This window comes from Solanum stenotomum, chromosome 6 (genome assembly GCF_019186545.1).
Source record: "Solanum stenotomum isolate F172 chromosome 6, ASM1918654v1, whole genome shotgun sequence".
Lineage (NCBI taxonomy): Eukaryota > Viridiplantae > Streptophyta > Magnoliopsida > Solanales > Solanaceae > Solanum > Solanum stenotomum.
The window spans coordinates 59,828,025-59,853,578 of record NC_064287.1 but is presented as its reverse complement, the minus strand read 5'-3'; the positions used below and the strand labels follow the sequence as shown (position 1 = coordinate 59,853,578).

The window sequence follows — 25,554 nt, the reverse complement described above, 5'->3', positions numbered from 1 at the left end:
TAATTAGTATAAACATATATATTTTTTAATTCCATGTGAAAACAGAGGCGGATTTACTGTTATCGGTGTGGGTTCTAGGAATTTAGTAACTTTTTTTTGAAATTCTATAATTGTATTTGTATTGAAATTTTTTGTTAAATGTATTAATTATTGTACATGAAAACCAAATAACAACATGAATAATTGGTTCAGCGGTGAGGAAGGCACCAACTAAAGTACATGCATTCACGTCGATTAATGTGGGATCGAATTAAAGTTTCTCTTAGTACTAACATATGAGAAGTTAAGAGTTTAGTAGAGTTTGTTATTTTTGTGGAAATTTCCAAGTTTCTTTGAATGTGTCCTGAGTAAATCTAATCATGTGTAATAACTTGCAAATCACATTGGAGATGTAACTTGTCGATGCTATAATATCGAATGAAATTTGTATCAACTTAGCCCTCCTTACATGTTGAGTTCCCAAATTGATGAAGGGCAAATGAATATTTTAATTAGTTGAAGATCAAATATATAAATATATAATATTACATAGACCAAAATTTAAGTTCAACATTGAATGAGGGACTAAAATGTGATTATTCCTTCTCCTTTAATTTATTTAGTTAACAAACATATTAAACAACTAAATTTTGCAGAGTGGGGTTTATTAATGTCCCAAGGTTGTTGTCTTGTTGATGCCAATTGTTGCATCCTTCATATGAAAAATTATAATAATAATAATAAAATTAACAAAATAGGAAAAGACAATATAGCACTAGACTATGAATACTAAAATTCACTAAATAATTATGCAATACACTAAAATTGAAATTATAATGCAAAAAAACTAAGGTTATTATAAAGGGATAGTAAATAATAAGCAATGAAAAGCAATAACAATTCTTATTAGATTGGTGAATCACGTGGCTTGGTTGATGGTAATCATTGCGTCTACATAGCCAATACAAGACACAAAATAAATAAACTAAGATATGTGTTTATACTTTACGATAAAAAGCATTGATGAAATTAGAGAGTGAGAGTGATTTAGAAAGGATTGTAGTAAGCATTATTTCAAGGGAATAGTTTCAATAGTTCGAGATCTAATTATCAAATATAATCATAGTTGATAATCATCAAATATAGTAAGAGTTTTTAAAATTTGCTTTGTATCAATAACATAATTAGGGGTAGAGACCTAGTAAAAATGTTGAGGAATCATCTGGCCCTCTTTGGTAAAAAAGTAAATCGTTACACATTGTTAAAATATTTTTTTTGCGTATGTATAGTAGATGTTGAATTCATTTTGACCTCTTCGCGTGTTTACTTTTTCTATTTTGAATCTCTTTAGTGAAAATTCTGACTCCGTCACTGAAAACAATAGTTTGTAAATCGCTATGTGTAATGATACAATAATTCGCTTTGTATCAGTGATACAACAATTTACTTTAAAAGCAAATTTCAAAAACTATTCTATCGTTCATATAATTCGATTTTCAAAAACTCTCTTTATATTTGATAATTTCTTTGAACTCTCTATATGTTTGATAAGAAGACGTACTCATAACTTGATGGGTTAGTGCACCAGTAGCAGGAGATGTGTCCCAAGTCCCAACTTAATATATTTAATTTTTAATTTCATTTTAAAGATTAATTAAATAATTAATTATATTGAAAACAAGAAAATAATATGTTTATACTACTTCTTGAGTAACAAAATACAAAATCAATAAATATCTCAAGTATTTGAGTAATTTATATATCTTGCCACGATGACAATGATTACTCAACGGGCGTGATAGAAAATTATGTGCTGACATAAATAATGATGTTAAATTTACTAAAAAATAATAATAATATATATAGGTAGGGGTGTTCACGGTTTGGATAAAAACCGATCCAAATCGAAAAATCGAACCAAATCGATAAAATAAAACCGATTTTATTTGGGTTTGATTTGATTTGGTTTTAGATTTTTGAAAACCAATAGTATTTGGTTTGGTTATGGTTTTATTCGAAAAAATCGAAGAAATATCGAACCGAACCGATGAATTATACATATATTTTACTAATATACATACTTAATATATTGTTTACAACTTTAAAGATCTTATATATATTTTCATTAAAATTTCTTTATAATTTACTTATTGAAAGCAAAAATGCCTAAGATGAAAATATTTATCTTATTGATTTCATGTATATGAGTGTCTATGACAATTCTTTGTGGGACTGAAAATGTTATTTTCTCTTCCTTCTAGGTCAATATAGTGAATTTTAAAGCTTATTGATAGTAAATTTAGTGATCTAAAATTCAGTAATTTAAGTCATTCTAACTATTTTTCGTTTTGAATGGATTGTTGTCACTTTTCACATTTTGAATGAATTGTTTCTTTTATTTTTTCTGTATGGTTAATAACCGAATAACCGAACCAAACCAAACCGAAACCGATAAATGTATATTATGTTTGGTTTGGTTTGGTTTTGATAATTTTAAAACCGATTAAGTTGGTTTGGTTTTGGTTTTGACCAATAACCGATCCAAACCGATCCGTGAACACCCCTATATATAGGTATATATAAATAGTTAAATACAGTAGAATATATATTTTGTGAACTTGAGGAACTCAGTTTGGTTAGACTTAAAATAGTTTCTTAAATATATTTTTGAATAATTTATGTTTTTAAAATTTATCAAGAGTTAGTACGATTTATTGAGACTACGAAGAAAAAAGTTTTTCACGTGAACTAACATTTAAAAATGTAGTTCCTGCATATATTTTTTTCTTGATATTTTTGGTTCAATTTCTAGTATCTAGTGTTTCTGATATATATGTCTAAATTAATAGATGTGGGAAAAAGTGAATTGATTAACTAAAATACATAATAAATAAATTAAAAAGAGAGAAATGAAAGGAAAAGAAAAAGTCCAAAAATTAAAGGTCATGGCTTTCCCTTTATTTTCTCTCTTTAAATTTGATTTTCTTTGTTTTATATTGAGTTGTGCTTGGCATGAAGCAATATCTGTCAATTTCACAATTAGTTGATCTATTAAAAAAGAAACAAAATTGTCTCTATCTACCTTCGATTTCAATTTAAAGAAAGGAATTAAAAATAAAAGGATAGAAAAAAATAAAATAAAGATTTGATGTTCTATCTATCTTTGATTCCACACACACAATGCAACACCAATTATTTATTTTTGTTAATTTGAGTACGCTTTAATTAATTTATCGAACAATAAACGTGCATGATTGTATTATATGCACATAGTGCAACACACATTTATTTATTTCTTAATTCTTAATTTGGTGGATATGTACTCGTTTTCTTTTAATTCACACATATTTTAAGAAAGTTATCGAACAATTTATTCAAGTCACAAACAAAAAGGGACAAAAAATAATTGTAAATGTTATTGTATTGCATGCACATAATGCAACACAATTTTTTTTCTTACTTTGATGGACTTGAACTCATGTTCTTTTAATTTATGCATAATTTAATTAATTCATCGAACAATTTATCAAAGCCACTAACAAGATAAGCGTGTGGATAATTGTATTGCATGCACATAATGCAACACATTATTTTTTCTTCTTAATTTGATGGATGTGAACTTATGTCTTTTAATATACACACATTTTAATTAATTTATCGAACAATTTATTCAAGCCTCCGATAACATAAGTTACGTGGATAATTATTGTATATTGCATGATATAATTGAATGCATACAAATTACAATACATTTTTAATTTGATGGAACTACGCTTGTGTCATTTAATTTATGTGCACTTTAATTAATTTATCGAATAATTTATCAAACCACAAACAAAGTAAGCTAGCGTGTTTGCTTGGATTGCATACAAATAATGCAACACACATTATTCTTTTCTTAATTTGATGATATGATAAACTCATATTCTTTCAACTTAGATATATTTTAACTAACTTTTCTTATTCTCGATCGGTGTATATAAAGTGAATTCTCTCCATTACAAATGATTTTTCGACATGTGTTCCTTTTATAGGCACCCCTTTTCTCCCTTCTTGACCAACTAATGCCCATAAAAACTTTTTAGATCCATTTCTAAAGGATCACATTTGTTTTCTTTTTCAAAAATTAAATTACAATATAAACCTTCAATATTCATCACTATATATTCCTAATTATTGTAAAAACACAAAATATTTTTAATCTTGCATAAATAATTGTGTAACAATGGAAGAAAAACAAGTGATGATTTTTGCTCTAGATGATAGTGATCATAGTTATTATGCCCTTGAATGGACTCTTGATCATTTTTTCCCATCTGCATCAATTTCCAATTTTAAACTTATAATTATTCATGCAAAACCTACTCCAACTTCTGTTGTTGCGATTGCTGGACCAGGTATTATTAATTATTTTCCATATTTGTACAAGTTATTGGTGAATTTTTATTTTTTTTCATTTGCTTTCTTCTATTGTTGAGTGACATTTCGGTTATAATTTGGTTTTTAACTCCTAGGCCATTTCTTTTCTCGATTTTTCAATGTTGTATGAATAAGTGGATGTACTACTATTTAAATTTGATGGAGTACTCAATACAAATATATAGTTTTTTTTAAAAAGTAATATGATGTTTGAATCAACTTACGTTGCACGTATTGATTATTTCACGTAGTATGTGTTATCTAGCTCTCCCATCAATAGATCAGGAATTGAGAATGACGGGGCACCACTATTTTTAGACGTGATTTTTTTCTTTTTATAATATAGACATATTTTTTTTTCCTTCCAATAATATAGATGTGTCAATTAACTAACAAGCAACCATGCATTTCAACTTTGAATATGTACATTTAAGTACCTCAACTCGTCTCTGATCTATTAGCTGAACAATCAACTTACAAAACGATCATTTAAACACCTCTAAAATTTATGTGACATGTCAGCGTTAAGTGTCCATGAGACGATGCAATGGGGCAGAATCGGAATGTTTAGTTGCCAGTTAAGATCAAGTTAATATGTCTAGATGTGTACCCTCAAAGTTAGAGTTCTTACTTGCCAACTTAATGCCGATTTTGTTAGAACTAGTTATTTCCTTTTCCTTTTTGCCATCTCATTCACTAAACTCAACTTTTTTAATGTTGTATAGGTACAAGTGACATGTTTACATTGGTAGAAACAGACATTACAAAGGCTGCCCAAAAAACTATTGACAAATCTAAAGAATTATGCAAGACTAAAGGGGTGTCAAATGTAGCATGTGAAATTCTTGAAGGTGATGCTAGGAATGTTATTTGTGAGGCTGTTGAAAAATATCATGCCTCTATTTTGGCCATGGGAAGTCATGGATATGGAGCTTTCAAAAGGTACAAAATAGAAAAGGAAAAAAAAGAATAATTACAACTCTCTTTGTCTTTAAAAAAATGTTCAACACTTCCATCTCTCCAAAATTGAAATTAATAACATGTTTGACAAAGTTTGTGAAAAGTTTAAAATATTTTTCTTAAAGTGTTTATTTTAGAGAGCTGTTTGATAAATTTTTTAGGAAATTAAGAATAAGTGACTTAAGCAGTAGTAGTAATAGTAGAAGGTAGTTTTTTAGAAATTGAAAAAAAATAAGTTTTTTTTTCGTAAAGCACTTTTGAAACCTTTGATCAAACACAATTTTTAAATGAACTATTAAATCTAGTTGATTCTATTGGAAAGTTAATCATATTGACTAAGTATCAATTAATAAATTTGAATAAAAGAAGTATAAATACCACCAAGGGGTATACTATTAATGATATAAATTAATGGAGTTTTTCTGTATTCTTGACAAAGATCTCGAGTTAGAATTTCAATAATGGACATGATGCCCTTAAGGGCTTTTCCTCCTTGAATGGATTTTATGAAGTGCAACTTTGAATTAGTCGACCCAGTAAATTTTTAATACCAGATAATTATATTTAAAAAAGTACAATAAAGTACCCATAATCACTTGAGAGTTTAATTTTCTTTCTCAATATTTTTCTTAATTTTTACTCATAATTATTGATTAAATTTCATTGTTCTATGCTATATACAGGGCTGTTTTGGGTAGTGTAAGTGACTATTGCTCTCACCATGCTCATTGCTCTGTGATGATTGTGAAGAAGCCAAAGCCAAAAGTTTAAGACAACTTTTTGTGCCCCCCCATGAGTTAATTTTCTTGATTTATATAGAATTAAATCTAGAACTTTCTAATATATTTTTTTAGTTGACATTCTCATATTTAGTAAGTGGTGTATCCAAAATTTTGAATTCTTTGTACTATGAAAGTAAATGACAATAGAATCCTATACTCAGTATGATTTGCATGTTGTTATTAAGTTGTTCCTAGCATTATCGAATGTTGTGGTAGAGTGATAAGTACTTTTTTATTTTTAATCAGAAATTTTAAGTTCGATTAGTAGAAAGCGATTTACCCTAAAATAAAAATTTTCCGCACAAATCTAGATATACTTAGTTGGTCTGAATTGTACAAGATCGAATCCTGACCTTAAAAGTCATCCGTTCAAGTCTTTTCAATTCTTTTTATCTTTTTATTGGACTATTGACTTTCAAACATTCTAGTCTGACATTCACTAATTTACTTTTTATGATAATTAATCTATGATGAGGAATTCAATAAGTATGTTGATATCTATCTAAATTAGACAAAATCAATGAGGTTCGGGGAGGATATAACATACACAAACCTTAATACCATTTCGTAGAGATAGAGATGTTGTTTTCAAAAGATCTTTAGCTTAGGTTATGCAACACATTCAGGTACACATAAGAAGGAGACAGTGAAGAGAATATGACAAATAACAAGGTAAAAGTGCAAAGTACCAGAAAGAAGTCGAAAATAAAAATAAAATAATGTGATATTCAAAACACACTAAACAACATACTAGAATAGATTATAGAAAACAATAATAAATAATGACAAAATAAAAACAAGAACTACAATAATAATTCAACTAGTACCATGACAAATACCAGTCACTCTAAGCAAGACAACACTACATTACCTACTAACTTTCTAACCTAATACGTATCCTCCACACTCTCCTATCTAAGGTCACGTCCTCGGTAACATGAAGTTGCATCATATCATATCTTATCAGCTCTCTACAATACTTCTTCGGCCTACCTCTCCTCGTACCATCTACAACCAACTTCTCACACCTTCTTACTGTGCGTCTACGCATCTCTTCACATGTCCAAACCATCTTAGTCTAGCTCGCTTCACTCATTTTGTCCACCACATATCATATGGTAAATCATGTAGTAGCTTGCTATATCTTTATCCTAGTTGGCAATGCTTAGGTGAAGATATTAGCTCCACATGTGGCTTGCACGCCACCTTACTAAAAAAAAAGAGTTGTTAACTCTTGAGGATATTTGTGGTCTCTTTGGAAAACAACGGGACTTTTTATCCTAAAATATAGCATAGGGTATAAATGGTCTATTTCATATTTCAGGGGTAATTTTGACTATTTTTTATTTAAAAAAAACATCACTTGATAATGTGTGTATGCTATCACAACTAATTAAGTCGGATTGTAACTCCACGTCAGCACATACCGTGCAAAGAAATATAGGGGATACTTATGTCTTTTCACATTAGAAAAAAACACTAATAATATAATAAGTATAATACATAAATTTTCAGTTACGTTCTATCTTTATCCTAGTTGGCAATGCTTAGGTGAAGAGATTAGTCTCACACGTGGCTTGCACGCCACGTCACTAAAAATTTGGGTTGTTAACTCTTGATGATATTTGTGGTCTCTTGGGAAAACATGAACGGAACTTTTTTATCCAAAAATATAACATATGATATAAATGGTCTATTTCATATTTCAGGGGCAATTTTGATCATTTTTTCTTTTTAAAAAACATCACTTGATAATGTGTGTATGCTATCACAACTAATTAAGTCAGATTGTAACTCCACGTCAGCACATTACGTGCAAAGAAATATATGGGATACTTGTGTCTTTTCACATTACAAAAAAACACTAATCATAAGTATTACACATAAATTTTCAGTTACATTTAATCTTTATCTTAGTTGGCAATGCTTAGGTGAAGAGATTAGTCCCACACGCGGCTTGCACGCCACGTCACTAAAAATTTGGGTTGTTAACTCTTGAGGATATTTATGGTCTCTTGGGAAAACAACGGGACTTTTTTATCCTAAAATATAGCATAGGGTATAAATGGTGTATTTCATATTTAAGGGGCAATTTTGACCATTTTTTATTTAAAAAAAACATCACTTGATAATGTGTATCTATCACAACTAATTAAGTCAGATTGTAACTCCACGTCAGCACATAACGTGCAAAGAAATATATGGGATACTTGTGTCTTTTCACATTAGAAAAAAACACTAATAATAAGTATTATACATAAATTTTCAGTTACGTTCTATCTTTATCCTAGTTGGCAATGCTTAGGTGAAGAGATTAGTCCCACATGTGGCTTGCACACCACGTCACTAAAAAATTGGGTTGTTAAATCTTGATGGTATTTGTGGTCTCTTGGGAAAACAACGGGACTTTTTATCCTAAAATATAGCATAGGGTATAAATGGTCTATTTCATATTTCAGGGGTAATTTTGACTATTTTTTATTTAAAAAAAACATCACTTGATAATGTGTGTATGCTATCACAACTAATTAAGTCGGATTGTAACTCCACGTCAGCACATACCGTGCAAAGAAATATAGGGGATACTTATGTCTTTTCACATTAGAAAAAAACACTAATAATATAATAAGTATAATACATAAATTTTCAGTTACGTTCTATCTTTATCCTAGTTGGCAAAGCTTAGGTGAAGAGATTAGTCTCACATGTGGCTTGCACGCCACGTCACTAAAAATTTGGGTTGTTAAATCTTGAGGATATTTGTGGTCTTTTGGGAAAACAACGGGACTTTTTTATCCTAAAATATAACATATGGTATAAATGGTCTATTTCATATTTGAGGGGAAATTTCGACCATTTTTTCTTTTAAAAAAACATCACTTGATAATGTGTGTATGCTATCACAACTAATTAAGTCAGATTGTAACTCCACATCAGCACATAACGTGCAAAGAAATATAGGGGATACTTATGTCTTTTCACATTAGAAAAAAACACTAATCATAAATATTATAGATAAATTTTTAGTTACATTCTATCTTTATCCTAGTTGGCAATGCTTAGGTGAAGAGCTTAGTCCAACACGTGGCTTGCACGCCACGTCACTAAAAATTTGGGTTGTTAACTCTTGAAGATATTTGTGGTCTCTTGAGAAAATAACGAGACATATTTTTTATCCTAAAATATAACATAGGGTATAAATGGTCTATTTCATATTTGAGGGGAAATTTTGACCATTTTTTCTTTTAAAAAAACATCACTTGATAATGTGCGTATGCTATCACAATTAATTAAGTCAGATTGTAACTCCACGTCAGCACATAATGTACAAAGAAATATAGGAGATACTTATGTCTTTTCACATTAGAAAAAAACACTAATCATAAGTATTACACATAAATTTTCAGTTACTTTCCATCTATACCATGTGAACACCTAAATAATTCATCATTAAGGAATCTATTACAAGATTACAAAGTAGTAAGTCAATTAATTCATGTTTCAAAATTTCCCTATAAATAATGTTGAAATCTCCCTATTTCCTCACTTCACTCTTCATTTTCTCTTCTTTATTAGCTATGGCTAATAACATTTTCCCAAATGGTGCAAACCCTCCACTTTGCACCCTTTGTTTAGAGAATGTTGTAGATGATTCTACAAGGGCAATTACTAAGCTTGTGTGTCAACATTTCTTTCACTCAGGTTTATATAACAATATTTACAAATCTTTAAAATAAATAAATTATTCATTTATGTGTTTTTATTATAATTATTTTTGTATGTAATAAATCGAGTATGTAGTAGCTAGTTAGATTTTCCTTTACTCAACATAAGAAATTTTTTATTCAATTTATCATATGTTTTTTTATTCGGATCTTTTAATTTATTAAGTTGGATTTTTAATTTCTTTTACGTTGGAAGTGAAATAGAAAACTCGTAACATCATAAATTAAATTATTTTCTTGTCTTTTAGACATAAACCTTGGTATAAGTTGGTAAAAGCAAATATAATAAAAAAGATTTTAAAAACTTGGATAGAAACAAAAAAAAAAAAAGAATAAAACACGAAATCTTGTAAAAATAGAAAATTTATATTGCTTTATTTAAAAATTTGAACTTCATATGATTAGTTCCATTCGATTGACATATTAAGATCCAATAGTGATTAAAACTTTTTTTTTCTTGTTATGCAGATTGTATTGGAAGTGAGTTCAATCTTAGGGGGGTAATGAAATGCCCTAACTGCCGAGTTGTCGAAGAAGATGGAATCTGGATGAGATTTATAAATTCTGACTCTGACTTTGACTCTGATTTTGACTCTGAAGACGAAAATGAAGAAAACGTCGAACATAATGAAGAACAAGTATAATACAATTTCTTTTTACCTTATTTATTATTTAATCATAGTAAAGTACATTAATTTAATATAAAAATAAGATAAAAATGAATTATTATCGTAATCTTTAATCTGAATATTGAATACGGGGAGTGATAGACACATTCAATTTTTAAGAATTTTTGTTATAAGAGATATTTTCTATTTTTGTTGTACATGAACTTATACATTTTTTATTTCAATTTATATTAATTCTAAGAAATAAAATTCTATTTGATTTTTAGCCTGAAGATGAAAATAGGCAGCTTTTTCGTGCAATTGTTAATGCATATACTGGAAGTACTAGCCATATGAGGTAATTAATTTTACTCATTTTTTTCTAGTATATATAAATGTTTGTAATTAATTAATGTATTTATGATATAAATTTTGTGGTATTAATTGTATTTTACAAGGGATGAGATGAACAATGATGTTTCATGGAATGGTGCACCTCCAAACATTCGTCATACTACTTTCCAAACCAACAATGGACTCAACATTTTCTCTCGTACTTTTGTGGTTGATCGAAGCCCTATCCTCCAACAAAATGAGTAAGTTTATTCTCTCATTAAACCATTTAATTTGTATTTTTTTGAAGTATATTTAATTTTTTTTTCATGAGTCATATGTTAATTTGAGTACTTTGTAATTCAAAATAGGCTCCCTCCTCCTCCAATTGATGTTGAGATGGTTGATCAGAGACAGATCTCTTCTTCAGATGCAAACGTTGGTTTGAATTCAGTAACACATGAAACATCCACTTTGTACGAGCAGGCTCGTAACAATCTGTTACCATGTTTGGAGCTCACCTTGGCCACCGGTGGTACTTCACTTGGTGATGGGCGTCCGCTGCCACCTTGTCAATGTATCTGTTGTCGTGCATCTTATGCAGGACACGTTAAAGATAAATGTTGGTGTGACATAGCCATCAAATGTGACATTTGTTGATGGTTCTTTTATCTGTTTTTAGAATTAAAACTATGTTTTTTTTAGCTTTTGAAACTTGCAGAACCTTTAATTTGCTTGTTTGTTCGTGTTATTCTGTTTTCATATTGAATTGTTGCACTGTTTGGTGAAATATTTTCTTTAAAATTTATTTATCTATATATGATGGTGTTTTCCCTTTTGGGTAGACTAAGAAGTGAAGAGTTTGTGAAGATTTCATGATATGAGGTAATGTAAGAGTTACTAGTAAGGATGAGTTATAGTATACATTAACTAGAAAGGAGTTTATGATGATGTGTCATTGTGTTAGTAACGACCAAGTGTAGGTGTTAAATAGAAGAACAAATTATTCATGAGGTGATAGATCTAGGACGAGAGGGAGTTGCTCGGATGGTAAGCAATCCTCACTTCCAACCCGAAGGTTGCGAGTTCGAGTCACCAATGGAGCAAAAGGGGGGGGAGCTCCTAGGGAGGGATAAAAAAAAATAGAGGTGATAGATCTAAGCCAGATTTATAATTTTTGGGAGATCCCATGATATTCACAAGGCTATATAGAACTAGTTAGCTAATGATGTGTAGTGAGTTGGTAAATAGTACTTCAATTGTGAAACGAAGTGTGACGGCAAATTGTAAGTATGAAGACTGAGAGATAAAGAGTACTGACTACTTGTGATGAGGTCTTAGTGAGCGAGTGTTTTTCTCAATTTCATCTAGTAGTTATCAATTAGTATAGTATGTAAGCGGTTATATTGATATCTAGGTGTAGTAATAAACATTAACCTTGAATTTGAGATGAGTGTTGTGACCAAAAGGATGGAAACATGAGAATGATGATGCTAGTTGAGATCTGATCTGGTAGGTTTGATATAGAGTAGGTGAGGAATTACGAGATTAGTTACAATGAATGTGAGTGGTACAAGTGTATGGGATTCTAACTTTTAGATAGAGTAGTGAAGTGTGACAAAGTCATTAGAGTAACAAGAGCATTTAGAGGTCTACCCGAGATTGTATGCAATAGGCGAGGTGCCAATTAAGTTAATGATTTTCATGTGTGTCTAGATAGTATATTTGAGCTGTTAATGCGGAATAGGCTGATGTAACCGTTATATTTTTTTTCCCTTCTTAAGATTTAGATGAAACAACTTTATAAGCCAATGAAATGAGGTTAGGAGAAGCATCTTCGAAAGAGGTCTTATAAGGAGTTTTAGTACCTGCTTATGGAGAGTTTAGTAGGCATGAGATAAGCCTATCCTGAGTATTAGTGTAAAGATAATGTAGACCAATTTAGAGATGATGAAATTAAAGCTTCCAAGTGTCAGCTTTAGACATAAAGGGGAGATGATAAGATGAGAAGTCAAGTCAAGTGTTAAGAATCATATGGAGAGGTGCTCAGAAAGAGTTTTAGAGATATACCCATCCATTCATAATATTGCGTATTCCTCAAGTCCAGTTATTACAACATCTTGTTGATATTCCTAATATAGAATATGTCTATGACCTATACACATACACTTAAGAGAGATTCACATCTAAGCTCAATTTCCATAATAAGGAACTTTATCTATTGATCTCAATCTTATCCATAAAGTTACGAATATCAGCCTCAAGATATGAACCTATTCATATAAGCACTCATGTCTTGATTGTATGCTCAGTCTCGCAAATTCATGATTTACTCTCAATGTCTAGCAACATAATGGTATGTCATGCATATTCTTATACTAGATATCTCGAATGAATCGTGCTTATGATATTTTGCCCTAAAGTTTTTTCAGTAATCCTTTTTAGTTTCAAAGTGGTGTTGTTGATAGTAATGGTGTGATGATAGAGAAGCGAATTGCTATTTTCTTATTGTGATAGTGTTGGTGTGTTTATTCCTTCTAAGGTTATAAATATGGAGGAAAAAGGAGATAAGTTTTATGATGAGTAATAAGTCAGTTCCTGGTAATACTGCATGAAATTATGTTGGTAGAAGTAACGAGAGAATGAGGAATTCTTATAAGGAGTGGTTAGTAGGAGTCCATGGAATGGTTATAATACTAGGCTTGAATTTGGTGTTATTAACATGTGGACAATGTGTGATACATTAGTTGTTTCGTGGTATGAGCTTAAGGTTAGCTGAACGTAGCGGTAATGAGTTGCGTTCTTGGGATGAGATTTCCTATAGAGGTATAGAACTCGAATCTTGTGATTTAAATCAGAATAATCACCCTACATTAAGTACTTTGTGAGTTTGAGTTAGGCTTGAATATAGTAAGAGTAACCCCTTCCCATTCAACAGTCATTCCAAGACGAATGATCCCTAGGGGTAAATATTGTAATATTTCGAAATTTTTTAAGTCAAGACTCGAATTATTTTTTTTTTTAAAAAATCTAGTACATGAAAACAGAAGAAATTAATTAGGTAACAATATTGGTATCGTTTAACTATCCATTATGGAGTCTAGATCACTCAACTATTTCTCTTATTATATATAAGTACAATTAATTAAACTAATATTTCAAACTAATGTTTGTACATGAATAATTAATTAATGTGTTTATAATATAAATTTTGTGTCCAAACAATGGTTCGGATTAACACATAAAACATCCACTTTGTATGAGCAGGCTCGTAATAATCTGTTACCATGTTTGGAGCTCACCTTGGTCACTGCTGGTATTTCACTTGGTGATGAGCGTCTGCTATCTCCTTGTCAATGTATCTGTTGCCGTGCATCTTAAGCCGGACGTGTTTAAGACAAATGTTGGTGTGACNAATGTGAAGGAAAAAAGAGATAAGGTTTTATAATGAGTAATAAGTCAGTTCCTGGTAATACTGCATAAACTTATGTTGGTAGAAGTGACGAGAGAATGAGGAATTCTTATAAGGAGTGGTTAGTAGGAGTCCATGGAATGGTTATAATACTAGGCTTGAATGTGGTGTTAGTAACATGTGGACAATGTGTGATACATTAGTTGTTTCGTATATGAGCTCAAGGTTAGCTGAATGTAGCGTTAAGGAGATGCGTTCTTGGGATGAGATTTCCTATAGAGGTATAGAACTCGAGTCTTGTGATTTAGATTAGAATAATCACCCTATGTTAAGTACTTTGTGATTTTGAGTTAGGCTTGAATATAGTAAGAGTAACCCTTTCCCATTCTCAGTCCAACAGTTTCGAGGACGAATGATCCCAAGGGGAAAATATTGTAATATTTCAAATTTTTTAAAGTCAAGACTCGAATCATTTAAATAAAATAAAATCTAGTACATGAAAACAAAAGAAATTAATTAGGTAACTATATTGGTATCGTTTAACTATCCATTATGAAGTCTAGATCACTCAACTATTTCTCTTATTATATATAAGTATAATTAATTAAACTAATATTTCAAACTAATTAATGTTTATACAGGAATAATTAATTAATGTGTTTATAATATAAATTTTGTGTCCAAACAATGGTTCGGATTAACACATAAAACATCCACTTTGTATGAGCAGGCTCGTAATAATCTGTTACCATGTTTGGAGCTCACCTTGGTCACTGCTGGTATTTCACTTGGTGATGAGCGTCTGCTATCTCCTTGTCAATGTATCTGTTGCCGTGCATCTTAAGCCGGACGTGTTTAAGACAAATGTTGGTGTGACATATATAGCCATCAAATGTGACATTTGTGGATGGTTATTTTATGTGTTTTTAGAATTAAAACTATGTTTTTTAGGTTTTGAAACTTGTTGAACCCTTAATGTGCTTACTTGTTCGTGTTATTCTGTTTTTATATTGAATCGTTGCAATGTTTGGTGGAATATTTTCTTTAAAATTTATTTATCCCCATATAATGGTGTGATCATCAAAAATTATAAAGTTCAGGAGAGCATAAGCTCTGATCATTTATTCTAGATTGCAATTAAGGGCTGCTCATAAAATATAAAGTACAAATAGAAACTATACAAGTTTTGTATAAATATATAAACTCAACATTTTAGGCAAAAAAAAAAAAATCTTTTAATCTAATCTTTACGTTAATCAACCAAAGTTTAAATCCAAAAAATATTTTCCAATTTTTTCATGTTTGATTGGGTTAAATCCAATCAAAGACCTTAAATTAGCTCAAATCACAGCTCATCAAGATAACTCATGAAAAACCTCTATTCCATTTTTAGCAATTACCTCATAATTCCCTCATTACCGCTAAATAATTAGCCATGAGATAGTCATTAATTAGAATTATCATCCATGAGGAATCCAGATATGTACAACAATTCCTTCTTTTTTTAATTCACAAACCCACGACACGTTTAAATTAGTGAGTCCAAAATTTTAATTAATTACCCAAATCCAATGAAAAAGTCTACAACATAACAACTAACAAGACATAATTTGAATAACAACATATCCAATGAAATTTTAGTGGGGTTTGGGAAAGGTAGCGTGTAAACAGATCTTACCACTACTTCGTTGAGGTAAAGAGACCATTTTCAAATTAAAAGACTTTCGGTTTAAGTGTGTCAAACTCAAATAAAAAACAATGAAAAAAGCATAACAATACACGAATAGTGTGACAATCAGTAAAAAGACATAATTTGAATAGATTTGGATATTGGGAGTTGATGATTTTTCATGTGCAAAGCAACGAGCTGATGCATTCTTTTCTTGTTGCTTATCTTTGGTTGATAAGAGTTGCTTCTAAAGTTGTTCTCAACATTATCGAATGTTGTGATAAATACTTTTTTTATTTGTAATTAAAGATTTCGAGTTCGAACTATAAATATGAAATTGCCTTTAATAATAACCATCTTACCCCTAAAATGAAATTTTTCGACAAGAATCTATGTAGTAGCTCGCTATATCTTTATCCTAGTTGGCAATGCTTAGGTGAAGAGATTAGCCCCACACGTGGCTTGCACGCCATGGCACTAAGAAATTGGGTTGTTAACTCTTGAGGATATTTGTGGTCTCTTGGGAAAATACCAAGACTTTTTTATCCTAAACTAAAATATAACATAGGGTATAAATGGTCTATTTCATATTTTAGGGGAAATTTTAAACATTTTTTCTTTTTAAAAAACATCACTTGATAATGTGTGTATGCTATCACAATTAATTAAGTCAGATTGTAACTCCACATCAGCACATAACGTGCAAAGAAGTATAGGGGATACTTATGTCTTTTCACAACAGAAAAAAACACTAATCATAAATATTACACATAAATTTTCAGTTACTTACCATCTATACCATGTGAACACCTAAATAATTCATAATTAAGGAATCTATAACAAGATTACAAAGTAGTAAGTCAATTAATTCATGTTTCAAAATTTCCCTATAAATAATGTTGAAATCTCCCTATTTCCTCACTTCACTCTTCATTTCTCTTCTTTATTAGCTATGGCTAATAACATTTTCCCAAATGGTGCAAACCCTCCACTTTGCACCCTTTGTTTAGAGAATGTTGTAGATGATTCTACAAGGGCAATTACTAAGCTTGTGTGTCAACATTTCTTTCACTCAGGTTTATATAACAATATTTACAAATCTTTAAAATAAATAAATTATTCATTTATGTGTTTTTATTATAATTATTTTTGTATGTAATAAATCGAGTATGTAGTAGCTAGTTAGATTTTCCTTTACTCAACATAAGAAATTGTTTATTCAATTTATCATATGTTTTTTTATTTGGATCTTTTAATTTATTAAGTTGGATTTTTAATTTCTTTTAATTCGTTGCAAGTGAAATAGAAAACTTGTAACATCATAAATAAAATTATTTTCTTGTCTTTTAGACATAAACCTTGGTATAAGTTGGTAAAACTATTTTTTTTACTTGTTATGCGGATTGTATTGGAAGTGAGTTCAATCTTAGGGGGGTAATGAAATGCCCTAACTGCTGAGTTGTCGAAGAAGATGGAATCTGGATGAGATTTACAAATTCTGATTCTGACTTTGACTCTGATTTTGACTTTGAAGACGAAAATGAAGAAAACGTCGTTGAGGACGAACATAATGAAGAACAAGTATTATACAATTTGTTTTTACCTTATTTATTATTTAATCATAGTAAAGTACATTAATCTAATATAAAAATAAGATAAAAATGAATTATTATCGTAATCTTTAATCTGAATATTGAATACGGGTAGTGATTGTCTACATTCAATTTTTAAGAATTTTTGTTATAAGAGATATCTTCTATTTTTGTTGTACATGAAATTATACATTATTTTTTTTTCATTATTTATTAATTCTAAGAAATAAAATTCTATTTGATTTTTAGCCTGAAGATGAAAATAGGCAGCTTTTTCGTGCAATTGTTAATGCATATACTGGAAGTACTAGCCATATGAGGTAACTAATTTTACTTATTTTTTTCTAGTATATATAAATGTTTGTAATTAATTAATGTGTTTATGATGTAAATTTTGTGGTATTAATTGTATTTTACAAGGAATGAGATGAACAATGATGTTTCATGGAATGGTGCACCTCCAAACATTCGTCATACTACTTTCCAAACCAACAATGGACTCAACATTTTCTCTCGTACTTTTGTGGTTGATCAAAGCCCTATCCTCCAACAAAATGAGTAAGTTTATTCTCTCATTAAACCATTTAATTTGTATTTTTTGAAGTATATTTAATTTTTTTCATGAGTCATATGTTAATTTGAGTACTTTTCAATTCAAAACAGGCTCCCTCCTCCTCCAATTGATGTTGAGATGGTTGATCAGAGACAGATCTCTTCTTCAGATGCAAACGTTGGTTCAGATCCAGTAACACAAGAAACATCCACTTTGTACGAGCAGGCTCGTAACAATCTGTTACCATGTTTGGAGCTCACCTTGGCCACTGCTGGTACTTCACTTGGTGATGGGCGTCCGTTGCCACCTTGTCAATGTATCTGTTGCCGTGCATCTTAAGTAGGACACATTAAAGATAAATGTTGGTGTGATAGCTATCAAATGTGACAGTTGTGGATTGTTAATTTATCTGTTTTTAGAATTAAAACTATGTATTTTAGCTTTTGAAACTTGTTGAACCCTTAATTTGCTTGTTTGTTCGTGTTATTCTGTTTCCATATTGAATCGTTGCGCTGTTTGGTGAAATATTTTCTTTAAAATTTATTTATCTATATATGATGGTGTTTTCCCTTATGGGTAGACTAAGAAGTGATGAGTTTGTGAAGATTTCATGATATGAGGTAATGTAAAAGTTACTAGTAAGGATGAGTTAGAGTATACTTTAACTTGAAAGGAGTTTATGATGATGTGTCATTGTGCTAGTAACNGATGAGTTAGAGTATACTTTAACTAGAAAGGAGTTTATGATGATGTGTCATTGTGCTAGTAACGACCAAGTGTAGGTGTTGAATAGAAGAGCAGATTATTCATGAGGTGATAGATCTAAGCTAGACTTGTGATTTTTGGGAGATCCCATGATATTCACAAGGCTATATAGAACTAGTTAGCTAATGATGTGTAGTGAGTTGGTAAATAGTAGTTCAATTGTGAAAGGAAGTGTGACGGTAAATTGTAAGTATGAAGACTGAGAGATAAAGAGTGACCACTTGTGATGAGGTATTAGTTAGCGAGTGTTTTTCTCAATTTTATCTAGTAGTTATCAATTAGTATTGTATGTAAGTAGTTATATTGATATCCGGGTGTAGTAATAAACATTAAGCTTGAATTTGAGATGAGTGTTGTAACCAAAAGGATGGAAACATGAGAATGATGATGCTAGTTGAGATCTGATCTGGTAGGTTTGATATATAGTAGGTGAGGAATTACGAGGTTAGTTACAATGAATGTGAGTGGTACAAGTATGGGATTCTAACTTTTAGATAGAGTAGTGAAGTGTGACTAAGTCATTAGAGTAACAAGAGCATTAAGAGGTCTACCCGAGATTGTATGTTATCAAGCGAGGTTCCAATTAAGTTAATGATTTTCATGTGTGTCTAGATAGTATATTTGAGCTGTTAATGTGGAATAGGCTAATGTAACCATTATATTTTTTTTCCTTTCTTAAGATTTAGATGAAACAACCTTATAAGCCAATGAAATGAGGTTAGGAGAAGCATCTCAGGAAGAGGTCTTAGAAGGAGTTTTAGTACCTGCTTATGGAGAGTTCAATAGGCATGAGATAAGCTTTTCCTGAGTATTAGAGTAAAGAAAATGTAGACCAGTTTAGAGATGATGAATAGAAGCTTTCAAGTGTTAGCTTTAGACCTAAGGGGGAGATAATAAAATGAGAAGTCAAGTCAAGCGTTAAGAATTAGATAGAGAGGTGCTCAGAAAGAGTTTTAGAGATATACCCATCCATTAATAATCTTTTGTATTCCTCAAGTCCAGTTATTACAACATCTTGTTGATATTCCTAATATCAAATATGTCTATGACATATGCTCATATATACACTTCAGAGAGATTCGCATCTAAGCTCATTTCCAGAATGAGGGGCAAAAACTTTATCCCATAGATCTCATTCTTATCCATAAAGTTATGAATATCAACCTCAAGATATGAACCTATTCATATAAGCACTTTTGTCTGATCATATGCTCAGTCTCGCAAATTCATGATTTACTCTCAATGTCTAGCAACATAATGTTATGTCATGCATATTCTTATACCAGATATCTCAAATGAATCGTGCTCATGATATTTTACCCTAAATTTCTTTCAGTAATCCTTTTTAGTTTCAAAGTGGTGTTGTTGATAGTAATGGTGTGATGATAGAGAAACGGATTGCTATTTTCTTATTGTGATAGTGCTGATGTATTTATTTCATATAAGGTTATATATGTGGAGAAAAATGAGATAAAGTTTTATGATGAGTAATTAGGAACTGGTATGCATGAAATTATGTTGGTAGAAGTGACGAGAGAATGAGGAATTCTTATAAGGAGTGGTTAGTAGGAGTCCATGGAATGATTATAGTCCTAGGCTTGAATGTGGTGTTATTAACATGTGGACAATGCGTGATACATTAGCTGTTTCGTGATATGAGCTCAAGGTTAGCTGAGTGTAGCGGTAAGGAGTAGCGTTCTTGGGATGATATCTCCTACAGAGGTATAGAACTCGAATCTTGTGATTTAGATCAGAATAATCAACCTATGTTAAGTACTTTGTGATTTTGAGTTAGGCTCGAATATAGTNTCTTGGGATGATATTTTCTACAGAGGTATAGAACTCGAATCTTGTGATTTAGATCAGAATAATCAACCTATGTTAAGTACTTTGTGATTTTGAGTTAGGCTCGAATATAGTAAGAGTAACCCCTTCCCATTCTCAGTCCAACAGTAATTCGAGGACCAATGATCCCAAGGAGAAAATATTGTAACATTTCAAAAAAATTTAAGTCAAGACTTGAGTCATTTAAAAAAATAAATCTAGTACATGAAAACATGAGAAATTAATTAGGTAACAATATTGGTATCGTATAACTATCCATTATGAAGTCTAGATCACTCAACTATTTCTCTTATTATATATAAGTACAATTAATTAAACTAATATTTCAACTAATGTTTGTACATGAATAATTAATTAATGTGTTTATGATATAAATTTTGTGGTATTAATTGTATTTTACAAGGATGATATGAACAATGATGTTTTATGGAATGGTGCACCTCCAAACATTCTTCATACTACTTTCCAAACCAACAATGGACTCAACATTTTCTCTCATACTTTTGTGGGTGATCAAAGCCCTATTCTCCAACAAAATGAGTCAGTTTATTCTCTCATTAAACCATTTTATTTATATCCTTTGAAGTATATTTAATTTATTTCATGAGTCATATGTTAATTTGAGTACTTTGTAATTGAAAATAGGCTCCCTCCTCCTCCAATTGATGTTGAGATGGTTGATCAGAGACATATCTCTTCCTCAGATCCAAATGTTGGCTCAGATCCAGTAGCACATAAAATATCCACTTTGTATCATAAGCAGGCTTGTAACAATCTGTTACCATGTTTGGAGCTCACCTTGGCCATTGTTGGTACTTCACTTGGTGATGAGCATCCGCTACCACCTTGTCAATGTATCTGTTGCCCTGTATATTAAGCAGGACGCGTTTAAGACAAATGTTGGGGTGACATATATAGCCATCAAATGTGACATTTGTGGATGGTTATTTTATTTGTTTTTAGAATTAAAACTATGCCTTTTAGCTTTTGAAACTTGTTGAACCCTTAATTTGCTTGGTTGTTCGTGTTATTCTGTTTTTGTATTGAATCGTTGCAATGCTTGATGGAATATTTTCATTAAAATTTATTTATTCCCGTATAATGGTGTGACCTTTAGATCATAAAAAATTATAAAATTCAGGAGAGCATAAGCTCTGATCATTTATTCCAAATTGCAATTAAGGGTTGCTCATAAATTATAAAGTACAAACATAAACTATACAAGTTGTGTATAAATATATAAATCCAACACGATACGCAAAAAAAAAAAAAAAGACACGTTAGGCAAAAAAAAAAAAAACTTTTAATCTAATCTTTACGTTAATCAACCAAAGTCTCAAAAATGTCTTCTTTTCAAAGACCTTAAATTAGCTCAAATCAAAGCTCATCAAGATAACTCATGATAAACCTCTATTATATTTTCAACAATTACCTCATAATTCCCTCATTACCACAGCTAAATAATTAGCCATGAGATAGTCATTAATTAGGATTATCATTCATGATGAATCCATATATGTACAACAACTCCTTCTTTTTTTCACAATCCCACGACACATTTAAATTAGTGTGTCCAAAATTTTAATTAATTACCCAAATCCAATGGAAAAGTCTACAACATAACAAGTTGAACCAACAATATGAATAACAAGACATAATTTGAATAATAATAACATATCTAGTGAAATCTACTAAGTGGGGTTTGGGGAGAGTAATGTGAAAGCAGATCTTACCACTTCATCGTGGAGAAAGAGAGGTTGTTTCCCAAAACTGTCTGCTTAAAGTACATCAAACACAAGTAAACAAGAAAAAATCAATGAAAAAGGCATAACAATACATGAATAGTATGATAATCAGTAAAAATACATAATTTGAATAGATTTGGATATTGGGAGTTGATGATTTTTCATGCTCAAATCAAAGCAATGAGCTGGGGTGCTTCTTTTTGTTGCTTAGCTTTGGTTGATTAGAGTTTCCTCTATTAAATCCTCCTCTCTTTTTTTCTTTAATATATATAATATTAGATTTAGGATGAAGTGTGGTTTTTTTTTTTAGGTCTAATTAATTTTCCTAAAATGTCTATTATAAATTTTGAATTAGATTAAAAAGTTCGGGAGGAAGCGTGGAATATTCTCCTTTCTAATGAAACATGCTTTAGATAAAGATTGAGATGGAATTTACCACGTGGCAACATGCTATATAGTTTGATCTTTTTTTTTTCTTCTAAAAATAACCAACATAAAAATATTACCTAAAATATCTTTTTGTAAGAAAATATAAGAAAATTCAAATAACATATTTTTATAATTTTTCTTTTTCCTCAAAAATAAAAAATGGATGTACAATTTTTTTTTAAAAATATGATTTTTTGTGATTTTTAATTTTTTCAAGTAAAATCTACTAAAAATGAAATAAAAATTAGAGAAAAGATTAGATTTAAATAAACATTTAAAGCTAAAAAAAAATTGATTGAAATTCAGGAAGTGCCAAAAGTCACGTGTCTATAGTAAAAAAAGGAAAAAACTAATAGTTGATGTGCCTTTTAATAAATAATTAGTAATAGTTTATATATGAATCTTGAAAAATACAATTACCTTAAATGTATCTTTACCATTAAATCATTTTTTAAACATGATTTTAACTTCTTTCCTATATATGGAGGACCACATTTTCAAATAATTTAAAGTTTAACACTATTATAGGAAATAAGTAATAATAAATAATACAAATCAATTTTCTTTTACATTTTATGTTACCATTTGACCACCAACATAATTCATAGTATGAAAATCTAATAAAAAGTTTCAAACTTAGTAAGTCAATTAATTAATGTGTAAAAATGTCCCTATAAATGATGTTGAAATCAACCTAGTTTTTCACTTCACTCTTCACTTCTCTTTTTTATTAATATTTGTGTCTTAAATTTTTCAATAGTTATGGCAAATATTATTTTCCCCAATGATTTAAACAGTGCCCCTCTTTGCACTGTTTGCCTTCATAAGGTTGTTGATGATGTTACACGATCCATCACCAAACTTATATGTGGACACTATTTTCATGCTGGTATTCATTCATTCATATATTTTTATAAGAATTATTTTTTTATGTAAACATCTGATAAATCGATTAGTAGATCTGTCGTTACTCAACCCTTAAAATTGTTTATTTGATTTATATGGCTTTTTTTTTTGAATTTTTATTTGGATCTTTTAATTGATTAAGTTGGATTTTTACTTTTTTTTTTTTCTTAAACTCATTTGAAGTGAATGATAGCTCATGTAGTTAGCTAGATTATTTTCTTTGATCTTTTCGATAAAACCTTGCTGTAAGTTGGTATATATTTTATTAGAATTTTTTTCTATGTAAACATCTGATAAATCGATTAGTAGCTAACTAGATCTTTCGTTACTCAACTTTAAAAATTGTTTATTTGATTTATATGGCTTTTTTCTTGAATTTTTATTTGGATCTTTTAATTGATTAAGTTGGATTTTTACTTCTTTTTTTACTCATTTGAAGTGAACAATAACTCATGTAGTTAGCTAGATTATTTTCTTTGATCTTTTAGATAAAACCTTGGTGTAAGTTGGTAAAAACAAATACAATAAAAAATATATATTTTTTTTAACAAATAATGGGATTAAAACGACAAAACATAAAACATAAAACCTTGTAATTTTTATATACCTTCTAATCTAAAAGTTTGAACGTTATATGATTGATTCCATTTGTTTTGACACACATTAACATCTAATAATCTAATTGTATAAACCTTATTTTTCATTTTTTCCTATTATACAGATTGTATTGCAGTTGAGTTCAATTTTATGGGGTTAATGAAATGCCCCAATTGCGAAGTTATCGAAGAAGACGGGATTTGGATGAAAGTTGCAAACTCTGAAGATGGAGAGAGTAGTGATGAGGACGAAGATGAAGAGAGCAACGATGAGGACCAATACAATGAACAACATGTAATTACCATATATTTACCTTATTTATTATCTAATCATAGTAAAGTATATTAATTTAATATAAAAATTAGATAAAGAGAGATTATTATCATACTAATATAATTTTTAGTTTGAATATTGTGTGCAGGTCAATGAGTGTCAACCTTCAATTTTAGGGTTTTTTTTAGAATTTTTTTTATATTTATTGATTTTGATATTTTAATTTTGTATGTACAATAAAATTATACATTGTTTAGCTTTTTCATTGTTTATAAATTCTAAAAAAGAAAATTCTATTTGAAATTTAGGATATGAACCCTCTTCATACAACGAACGATGCACAAAATGGAGGTGCTAGCCATATGAGGTAATTAATCTTACCCCTTTTTTTTCTAATTGATTAATCTAAGATTTTAAGTGAATGTTTGTGCCTGAATAATTTGAGTGTGTTTATAATATAAATTTTGTTGTATAAAATATAGTTTTACGTGGCATGACATGAACATTTATACTTTTAGTTTATTCTCTCATTAAATCCTTTAGCATATACTTTTAGAATTATATTTAATTTATTTCATGAACCATATATTAATTTGAGTACTTTGTTATTGAAAATAGATGGAGACAACAATTGCATGTCCCTCCTCCTCCAACTGCTCTCGAGATGATTCATCAGAGGACCTTTGTCTCAGGTCTAAACATTGGTTCAGATCCTATAAGTCATGAAGCACCCATTTTATACGAGCGAACTCGTAACTATGTGTTGCCATGTTTGGAGCTCACTTTGGCAACCACAAGTTCTTCAGTTAATGATGGGCGTTCACCACCACCTTGTCAATGTATTAGTTGTCGTGCATCTTCAAGCAATATTCATTGATGAGAAATGTTGTCTAAAATACCCATCAAACGTGACATTTGGATGGTTGTTCTGTCTGTTTTTTTTTTTTTTTTTTTTTTTTTTT

The 25,554-nt window shown here is 30.0% G+C and overlaps 1 protein-coding gene across 1 annotated transcript; it reads left to right on the top strand.

The window, feature by feature from the left end:
• Positions 1–4,165: 4,165 nt before the first annotated feature.
• On the top strand, positions 4,166–6,296 carry LOC125868081 (universal stress protein PHOS34-like). Its single transcript, XM_049548681.1, has 3 exons — positions 4,166–4,376; positions 5,124–5,340; positions 6,042–6,296. The coding sequence occupies exons 1-3, from the start codon at positions 4,205–4,207 to the stop codon at positions 6,127–6,129; spliced, it is 477 nt and encodes a 158-aa protein (XP_049404638.1). The 5' UTR covers positions 4,166–4,204; the 3' UTR covers positions 6,130–6,296.
• The last annotated feature ends 19,258 nt before the right edge of the window (positions 6,297–25,554 follow it).

Coding starts and splice junctions, on each gene's coding strand:
- LOC125868081 (XM_049548681.1), top strand. CDS start 4,205: ATGGAAGAAAAACAAGTGATGATTTTTGCTCTAGATGATAGTGATCAT. Junction 4,377..5,123: donor TGTTGCGATTGCTGGACCAG/GTATTATTAATT, acceptor AATGTTGTATAG/GTACAAGTGACATGTTTACA. Junction 5,341..6,041: donor GGATATGGAGCTTTCAAAAG/GTACAAAATAGA, acceptor TGCTATATACAG/GGCTGTTTTGGGTAGTGTAA.